Source organism: Camellia sinensis, chromosome 14 (assembly GCF_055761805.1).
Source record: "Camellia sinensis isolate YWXY chromosome 14, ASM5576180v1, whole genome shotgun sequence".
Classification (NCBI taxonomy): domain Eukaryota; kingdom Viridiplantae; phylum Streptophyta; class Magnoliopsida; order Ericales; family Theaceae; genus Camellia; species Camellia sinensis.
This window is the reverse complement of record NC_138974.1, coordinates 89,810,389-89,820,583: the sequence shown is the minus strand read 5'-3', so window position 1 is coordinate 89,820,583 and position 10,195 is coordinate 89,810,389. Positions and strand designations below refer to the sequence as shown.

Sequence of the window (10,195 nt, the reverse complement as noted above, 5' to 3'; positions counted from 1 at the left end):
AAAACTCAAATTCAAAACCACAAATCTTGTTCCTTTGGGCCAAAAACTCAAGGAAACATGTCTAAACTTGAAAAATATTGAGAATTAAGGATCATTTCTGTCATGACCCGAACCCGCCCCTATAGATTAAGGTCATAACCGGCCAGTAATCATGAGATTACCTACGGCCTCAAATCGGATTAGAATATACTCCATCAGAGTTAAGGGGCCAAACGAAAACGACTTAAAAATTTTGTCCAATGAGCTATGCTTACATGGCATAACAAAACATCATATACTTAATAGTAACTCACACCACATATCAGTAGTTAACATCTTGTATACCCAGGATCATTCAAACACATAGTCAGCTAAACCAAAAGCTTATGCACATAACCGGTCTATTATGACCAATAGAAATAGCAAAAGGAATACAAAAGATCATAAACAAAGCCTCTTGCGTAAGGCACCTGGGCTGACTTCAGAAAACTCGGGTTCCTTTCTTAAATTCCACTAAGGCTGGGGTTGAACGTCCCTTTGCTCACCTACAAACATATAAATGAGAGTGAGCTAACACCTAGTGAATAATATCAAAATAAAGAGGTTAATGAATGAGATTCGTTCATAAATGAATCATACTTATAATGTACATATTTGAACCACTATTCTCATTCATACCAGATTTACAAATCTCAACAAAGCAAAACGACCTTAGGTCCAACACATCATGTCCATATGCAAAACGACCTCAGGTCCAATTCTTATATAAAACAATACGACCTCAGGTCCATCTATACGAAGCGACCTTTAGTCCAACCAACTCTCTATTCAAAACGACTTTTGGTCCAATTCGAACACATCAAACGACCTCGGGCCCAATTCAAACATATTAGGCGTATCAAACGGCCTCGGGCCCATTCTCTTTATATTCATATCCATGCGTATTTCATATTCATGATCATAATCCCTTTCATTCAAATGGCCTTTGGCCCATCACGGTATTTCAACATATCAAATGATATATTCAAACGGCCTTCGGTCCATCTTTGCATTCATGTCTAACGGCCTTTGGCCCAATCGTTCATATCCGACGGCCTTTGGCCCAATCATTCATGTTCGACGGCATTTGGTCCAATCATTCATATCCGGCGGCCTTTGGCCCAATCATTCATGTCCGACGGCATTTGGTCCAATCATTCATATCCAACGACCTTTGGCCCAATCATTCATGTCCGACGGCCTTTGGCCCAATCATTCGTGTCCAACGGCCTTTGGCCCAATTCAAATATATCAAACATATCAACGGCAAATGGCAAACCGCAAACAGCCTTAGACCCAATTCAAATATATTAAACATATTAACGGCAAAGGGCAAACGGCCTTATACAAATTAGGCATATAGAATACTCATTCATATTTCAAATCAACAAATCCATGGAGCTTATACAAAAGTAGCATTTGGAAAGTGACATACTTGAAAATATCTTTACTAAGATATTACTCACAGTGTTCTGCTGGTGGATTGCCCTCGAGCTCGACCCTACACATTACATAACACATATGGGTCATAAACGATTCAATCCGTCCTTAACTTGTGCATTCCTCTTAGGCCTCTTTATTATCTTCTTAATCCATTTACAATGTTCAATGCATGCCTAAGAGTGCTCAGAAATGGAAGAGAACGGAAAATGAAACACAAAACATCTTTACAAACTTTCTAAAACAGGGCTCCCCGCTTGAGCGTGGCTTTGGCCACTTGAGCGTGGCTTTGGCCGCTCGAGCGGACCCTTTAGGTCTGCAAAAATACTGGTTGTCTCATTTTTACGCTCGAGCGTGACTTCGGACGCTCGAGCTAAGAGTCAAACTACATGGCTCCCCGCTCGAGCGTGAATCTCCCCGCTCGAGCGGATGTCCATGTCTGCAAAAGTTCTGGGAACTAGCATTTCATGCTTGAGCGGCGCTTTCCCCGCTCGAGCGGACATGCCGAATTCTGGAATTTCCAGCAACCAATTTAAGCTTCAGACTTGCATTCAAATCAACATAGCTTGCATTTTATAACCCATAACTCTCATATACAACTACTAACATGCTACAAACACGAATTTACTACATTATGAAGCTCAAATCTCATGAATCAATCGCATGCAAACCCAAATTATACCAAACTTACTTCCAATACATTAAATTCATGCATTTAAACTTCATATCTTCATCAATCATGCATGCATGTCAATTCTTGACTCCATTTCTATTTCAAATGGTAGAAATGGTGCTTATAACTATGAAACTCAACAAAACTATGCTTGCACGTATGATTCAACACTCAATTTCTCATATTCAACTTCTTACATGCTTGATTATGCAATTTCATGGCAATTCTATGCATGCATGTGCATATAAACTTCAATTTCATCATGATCAACACCATTCGTGTTCTTGATTACCATTTAACCTTGAATTCATAAAATTACAAACTCAAGCTCATAAATCTTTGCTCAATTACTCACCTAGGAGTTTCAATCCCTACAATTGTAGTTAAATCTTGAGCCTAGCCTTCCAATTTCACAAACTTTGAGCCAAATACATAATTCTCCTTCTTCTCTCTCTATAGCCGGCCTCTCCCTCTCTCTCTAGAGTGTGATTTTCAGCCAAAAGAGAAAAATGAGCTCAAAATGCAAATAGGCCACTTATATACCTTGGCCTAATCAAATTAATTAAGGTTAAGTAATTGAGCCTAATTTAATCGTTCTGAATCCAATTATTTTGATCCGAGTCAATTTCTAATTAAATTTCACCGTAGGTTCTAAAAATTACGCTAATCACAATGGCGTAATCAATTTCGGGTTTTGTGGCCGATAGGGCCTTCAATTTAAATTCTAAAGCAAATAATCAAATAGATTTTCCTACGGTGAACAGATAGAAATTCAAAACCACATATATTCATATAAATGGCACTTCAAAATCATATCAAACACATAATCACAATCATAATCAAGATTAATTAGCATAACATGGACCAGGGTTATCACAATTTCATGAAATCAAGGCCCCTAAGCTCGATAATTAAGCAAACTCAAACTTGAATTATGAAAATAAAATGTGAATATGACATGCATGTAAATTTCTTGAACTAAGACTTTTCAAAACATGATTAATTAAAGTCAAATGGTAATAAATGTGATGAATTCTCAACACCAAGTCAAGATAGACACATGTATGTAGTAATTCTTTGATTTCAAACTCGCGATGTTATGATGTATGCATGCATGTATAGAATGACTTAACTTTCTTTAATTCTAGCTCAATTCTCATATGAATTCACCTAATTCACTTGTTCCATGCAAATATCAACTACATTACAAAGCCAAAGACTAGAATTCTTACCTAGAGTCTTAATTGCACAAGTGTATTGGCATGGCCTGAACCCGCCCTCGTGGGTTAAGGACATAACCGGCCAATAATCATGAGATTACCTACGGCCTCAAACCTAACCAAACGTATTTTAACAGAGTTAACGGGGGCCAAACGGAAGCAATTTAAAACTTTTTCCATAGAGCTGTGCTTACATGGCACATCAAAACAAACCATACATATGAACATTAATAACTCACAACAGAAGTACAGTACCATAAAGTTCTGTACAAACATGATCATCCAAAACTAAGTCAACCCATGAAAACTATATACAGACATGTTCAAAGGCTTCGCCAACATGACAACATAAAACAAAATGACAAAAGGCGAAGACGAGTCTCGTGTGTGAGACGCAAAGGCTGACTCTTCAAAACCTTTGTTGTTCCACACATACTTCATTGGGGCAGGGTTTGGACTTCTCTTGGCTTACCTACAAACACATGAATGAGCGTGAGCGATGTCAAATAAAAGAGTTATACAAACGGTACATAGAACAACATGCTTCAAACGGCCTTGAGCCCAATTTATATTTCTATTTAACATATATATATATATACACAATTTAAGTCAAGTGACTATGGTTCTAAACATACTGGCCTTTGGCCCATTTATCTTCCATTTGTCAAACTGGCCTTTGGCCCATTCAACTTTTATTCATGTCAAACCGGCCTTTGGCCCATTCAACTTTTATTCATGTCAAACTAGCCTCTGGCCCATTCATTGATGTCAAACTGGCCTCTAGCCCATTCAGTTATTCATATCAAACATTTGTCCGTAATTCAAACTAGCAAACTTATGAGGCTTACAAGGAGATAAGCAATTGGACAAATGACAATTTCAAAATATCAATATTACTCACAGTGACCGGCTGGTTGGTTTGCCTTGGAGCTCGACCCTACACATTCCAAGAACACAAAAGGGTCACAAACAATACAATCCGTTCTAAATTCACATTTTCCTCTTTAGGCTACATTCTTATCTTTTTAACTCAATTACAATGCTCAATGCATGCCTAAGAGTACTTGGAAGTGAAAGAGAACAGAAAATGAAACACAGAATGTCTTTTCAAAATTTCAGAAAACAGGGTCCCCGCTCGAGCGGACCCTTGAGGCCTGCAAAAGTACTGGATATGTCAAATTTACGCTTGATCGTGAACTCTGGCGCTCGAGCGGAAGGCCTCACTACATGGCTCCCTGCTCGAGCGTGATCTCCCCCGCACGAGCGGATACCATGTCTATAAAAAGTTATGGGAGCACATATTTCATGCTCGAGCGGCATTTTCCCCGCTCAAGCGGACATCAAAATTCTAGAAAAACCCAGAATTGTTCTTTGAGCTCAATTCGACCTTCCAATCAACATTTAAAGCATATAATAGCTCAAACTTCAAATGTACTTGTGCTAACATGATACAAACATCAAATTATATCATTATGAAGCTCAATTTCATGAATCAAACACTTACATGTCCCAAATTAACCCAAACTCATTTCCAACATAACACATTCATGCATTCAAAGCTCCTATTCTCATAAATTGCACATGCGTGTGATGTATTACTCTCATTGTCAACTTAGATGATACAAATGGTGATTACAACATGAGCTTTAACCAAAACTCTACATGAATCATGTATTTCAAGTTCAAACATGCAAATTCAAAGCAATTTCTTACATGCATGCGCATATTGGCCCTCAATTCAACAAAACCAATTCAATTTCATCATGCTTAATTAAATTCATGTTCTTGATCATTATTCCAATTTGGATTCACAAAATTACAACTCAATATTCATGAATCCACTTACCTAGAGGCTTTACTCTTCCCAAATTAGGGTCAAATCTAGAGTTTAAATCCTTCACTCTTCACAAACTTGAGCCAAACACCCAACTCTCCTTCTTCCTCTCTCTAGCTGACCCCTTTCCCTTTTCTTAGAGTTGATAATCAGCCAAATGAAGCTAAAGAGAGAAATTGAGTATATAAAGGCCCCTTATAAGTTCCCATTCAACACATTATTTTATTATAAAACAATTGGGCATTTAATTCATTAATTTAATCTGATTAATTTGATCCAAATCAATTTCTAATTAAACTTTACCGTAGGCTCTAAAAATTACGCCAATCACAATGGCGCAATCAATTTCGGGTTCTTTGGCCAATAAGGCCTTCAATTTAATTTTCAAAGCAGATAATCAAACAGCTATTCCTACGGTGAACAGATAGAAATTCAAAACCACATATTTTCGTATAATGGCATACAAAATCATATTAAACACATAATCATACTCATATTAAGGACCAATTAACATAATAAGAGACAAGGTTATCACATGTAGAAGATCACCTCCCAATTCTCCTCAATTCTCCAATTATACCTAGTAATTCTCCCTTCTACTAGCTTTGATCTTAACTTCTTTCTTATCTCTCTCTCTCTCTCTCTCTCTCTCTCTCTCTCTCTCTCTCACGTTTTGTTTGAATAGGCTCAAAGATGAGGAAATGAAGAAGTCTAGAATGAGGTAGTGGGGTTCATTAATCCCTATATTAACTAGGTAATTAAATATGATGAAAATATAAAAGATTAAGGTCAAGTCTAATTGAATTTAATCTAATAATTTCGTTCTGAATCAAATTTCAATTCAACCTACCATAAAATTCTAAAAATTCCGAATAAGACGTAACTTAAGTCAATTTCATGATCAGATACCGAAAAGGCCTTCGATTTGCAGAATAAAACGGAAACTCAAACAGATATTCCTACGAGTAACAGATAGAAGTACAAGTAATGCAATACACATGTCATTAATGCAAAATTCTACTGTAATTACTCATTAGACATACTAAATCATGGCTTAATCATGGTTTATCAATTAATCACAGGTCAGGATTGTTACAGTCTTTCTCCCTTAAAGAGTTTGGTCCTCCAAACTCGTATTATCATTATCTTGGAAGAATACTGGATTCAAAGGAAACAATTCAGGGTATCTTCTCCAAACTCGTATTATCTTCATCTTGGAAGAATACTGGATTCAAAGGAAACAATTCAGGGTATCTTCTCATCATATCTTCCTCTATTTCCCAAGTTGCATAGGTCCTTTCGTGGTTTTGCCAATTAACTTTTACCAACGGTATTTCCTTGTTTTTTAGCTTTTTAATTCGGCGGTTCACAATCTGTATTGGCCTTTCTTCGTATGTGTTGTCATCCTTTAAAAGCACATGTGTCGGCTCAATAACATGGTGCAGATCTCGTAAGTAATCCTGTAACATTGAGACATGAAAGACATTATGCATATGCTCCATGACCAGCGGTAAGGTTACTTGATACGTTATCAGATTAATTTTCTCCAGAATCTCATATGGCCCAACATATCTCGATGCTAACTTGCCCTTAACACCAAACCGTGCCTGGCCTTTCATTGGGGTCACTTTTATGAACACATAGGAATGGCAACGGGGCGGGGCGGGGCCGGGGATCACCCTCCCCGTCCTCGATCCCCGATGGTTAAATTTCCCCCGGCCCCGATCCCGATCCCCGACGGGGAACGTATCACCGCCCCCACCCCCGACCCCCGACGGGGATCGGGTTTCCCCGACCCCGAACATTCCCCGGCTAAAAAAAATAAAAAAATGAGATCAACGTCTTGACCAGCGGTGGAAACAAATCTGTAATCATACAACAGATCTATAATCATCCAAGTAAACAGATTCAAACAACAGATCTATAATCATCATCATCCATTAAACAGATTCATAATCATCATCATCCATTAAACAGATTCAAACAACAGATCTATAATCATCATCTAGTAAACAGATTCAAACAACAGATCTGTAGATCAGTGTCTGGACCAGCGGTGGTAGTGGTGTAGATCGAAGTTTGGACCAGCGGTGGTAGTGGTGTAGATCGGAGACTGGACCAGCGATCAGCGGCTGAAGACGAGAGCTGAGGGAGCAAACGAGATGTGAGAGAGAGTGGTGGTGGTGTCGCCGTGTCGGTGACTGAAAGTGAGAGAGAGGAGTCGGTGACTGTGTCGCCGTGTCGATGAGAGTGACGCCGTGTCGGTGAGAGTGAGAAGAACGAGAGAGACGAGACACTGAGAGAGACGAGAGAGAGAGAGAGAGAATGAGAGTTGAGAGAGTGAGTCAGTGAGAGTGTTTCAAAAGTACAACTAATATTTATATAATACAACTAATAATATTTATATAATACAATGAGATACAGAGGCATGGATGAATCGGGGAAATTTCGGGGCGGGGCCGGGCCGGGGCCGAGGCCGACGAGCCTATCCCCGTCCCCGGCCCGAAATTGATCGGGGAGTGATTTTTTAATACCATCCCCGTCCCCGTGGGGATATTTTTTGGGGAAAAACCACTTATTTCGGGGTCGGGGGATCGGGTCCCCGTCGGGCCGGGTTTAAATTGCCATCCCTATGAACACATGATCTCTGACTTCATATTCTCTATCTCGCCTTCAAACATCTACATAACTCTTTTGGCGACTTTGTGTAGTTTTCAATCTTTGCTGAATTAATTTCACATTTTTCGTTGTTTCTCGCACAAGTTCTGATCCCAACAATGGTCTGTCACCTACCTCAGCCCTACAGATAGGAGTGGCATTTCCTTCCATACAGAGCTTCATAAGGAACCATCTCAATACTTGAATGATAGCTGTTATTGTATACAAACTCGGCTAAAGGAAGGTAAGCCTCCCAATTCCCTTGGAAGTCCAACACACACGTTCGTAGCATATCTTCCAAAGTCTGATTGGTTCTTTCAGATGGGCTGTCTGTCTGTGGATGGTAAACACTACTCATCCACAGTTCGGTTCCCAAAGCTTGTTGCAAACTCTGCCAAAACCTTGACGTGAACTTCGAATCTCTGTCAGATACAATGGATATTAGTACACCATGTAACCTCACAATCCTATTAACATAAATGTTAGCTAACTTATCTACATTATAGAAAGTTTTGACAGGTAGAAAATGGGCAGACTTAGTTAAACGATCAACAATGACCCAGATAGAATCCATAATTTGAGAGGAGCGAGGCAATCCAACAATGAAATCCATAGTAATATGCTCCCACTTCCATTCCGGTATTGGAAACGACTGAAGTAATCCAGCGAGTCGTTGATGTTCAACTTTAACTTGTTGGTAGTGCAAACATCTAGCTACAAGGTCCGCAATACATTTTTTCATTCCAAGCCACCAGAAATTTTGTTTTAAGTCATGATATATCTTTGTACTCCCCGGATGCATGCAAATTTGGAGTTGTGAGCTCCAGTCATGATGATTTTCCTTAAATTAGAATAATCCAGCAAACAAAGGCGATTTTGGAATTTCAACACATTGTTCTCAAGTACAAACCTGGGCCTTGGTTTTGAGTCAAGTTCATCTACAATCTTTTTCAAGAACTCATCTTCAAGTTGCTTCTCTTTGATTTCTTCAATGATTGCAGGTTAAGCAAAAATGACAGCTAAAATCCTGCCCTGTTCATGCATCACAATTTCAACCTCATTCTTCTCCAAGTCATATAGCAATTCTTTCTAACCAGTGAGCAAACATGACAAATTCCCAATGGATTTTTGGCTCAATACATCTGCAACGGTATTTGCCTTCCCTGGATGGTACAGAATTTGCAACTCATAGTCTTTGATTAATTCCAGCCATCTTCTCTGCCTCATGTTCAACTCCTTTTAGGTGAAGAAATATTTTAAGCTTTTATGATCTGTATATACTTCACAAGTTACTCCATACAGATAATGACGCCAGATTTTCAAAGCAAACACCACGACTGCCAGTTCAAGATCATGAGTCAAGTAGTTCTTTTCATGAAGACGGAGTTGCCAAGGGGCATAGCAATTACCTTCCCATTCTGCATTGGCACATAACCTAAACCTTTGTAGGATGCATCATTGTAAATCTAAAACCCATCAGTTCCATTAGGTAAGGTTAGAATTGGTGCAGTTACTAGTCTAGTTTTCAATTCTTGGAAGGCTAACTCCCATTGATCATTCCAATCAAACGGTGCATTTTTCTGTGTCAATTGCGTCAATGGCATAGCAAGTTTTGAAAAATCTTTTACAAATCTGCGATAATAACCTGCAAGCCTCAGAAAACTTCTAACTTCTGATACGTTGGTTGGTCTTGGCCAATCTACAATGGCTTCGACTTTCTGTGGGTCAACAGAGATACCATCCTTGTTGATTACATATCCCAGAAATGCCACACTGTCAAGTCAAAATTCACATTTGGAAAATTTTGCATATAGCTTTTTTTCTCTCAGAGTCTGTAACACAGTTTTTAAGTGATTCTCATGATTTTCCCTGCTTTTGGAGTAAATCAAAATATCGTCAATAAATACAACAACAAATTTATCCAGATATGTTTTAAACTCCCTGTTTATAAGGTCCATAAAAGCAACAGGTGCATTAGTCACCCCAAACAACGTTACCAAAAATTCATAGTGTCCGTATCTAGTTTTGAATGTAGTTTTCTATACATCTTCTGCCTTAACTTTTAACTGGTGATACCCAAATCTAAGGTCTATTTTGGAGAATACTTGCGCTCCCTGAAGTTGGTCAAATAAATCATCTATTCGGGGCAATAGATATTTGTTTTTCACAGTTACCTTGTTCAACTCATGGTAATCAATGCACAGCCTCAAAGACCCGTCTTTCTTTTTGACAAAAAACACTAGAGCACCCCAAGGTGACGTGCTCAGATGGATAAATTTCTTGTCTAAGAGTTCTTGGAGCTAAATTTTCAACTCTTTCAATTCAGAAGTTGACATTCTATATGGGTTTTTG

General features: G+C 38.7%; 1 protein-coding gene across 1 annotated transcript; it reads right to left on the bottom strand.

Moving 5' to 3' along the window:
* Positions 1-6,363: 6,363 nt before the first annotated feature.
* LOC145807166 (uncharacterized) lies at positions 6,364-9,070 on the bottom strand. The gene is made up of 4 exons (XM_082905104.1): positions 8,938-9,070; positions 8,754-8,829; positions 8,070-8,310; positions 6,364-6,645 (listed from the first exon to the last, which is right to left on the bottom strand). The coding sequence occupies exons 1-4, from the start codon at positions 9,068-9,070 to the stop codon at positions 6,364-6,366; spliced, it is 732 nt and encodes a 243-aa protein (XP_082761230.1).
* Positions 9,071-10,195: the final 1,125 nt, after the last annotated feature.

Coding starts and splice junctions, on each gene's coding strand:
- LOC145807166 (XM_082905104.1), bottom strand. CDS start 9,070: ATGAGGCAGAGAAGATGGCTGGAATTAATCAAAGACTATGAGTTGCAA. Junction 8,311..8,753: donor GACTCAAAACCAAGGCCCAG/GTTTGTACTTGA, acceptor TTATGTTAATAG/GATTGTGAGGTTACATGGTG. Junction 6,646..8,069: donor ACCTTCCTTTAGCCGAGTTT/GTATACAATAAC, acceptor TCAATGTTACAG/GATTACTTACGAGATCTGCA.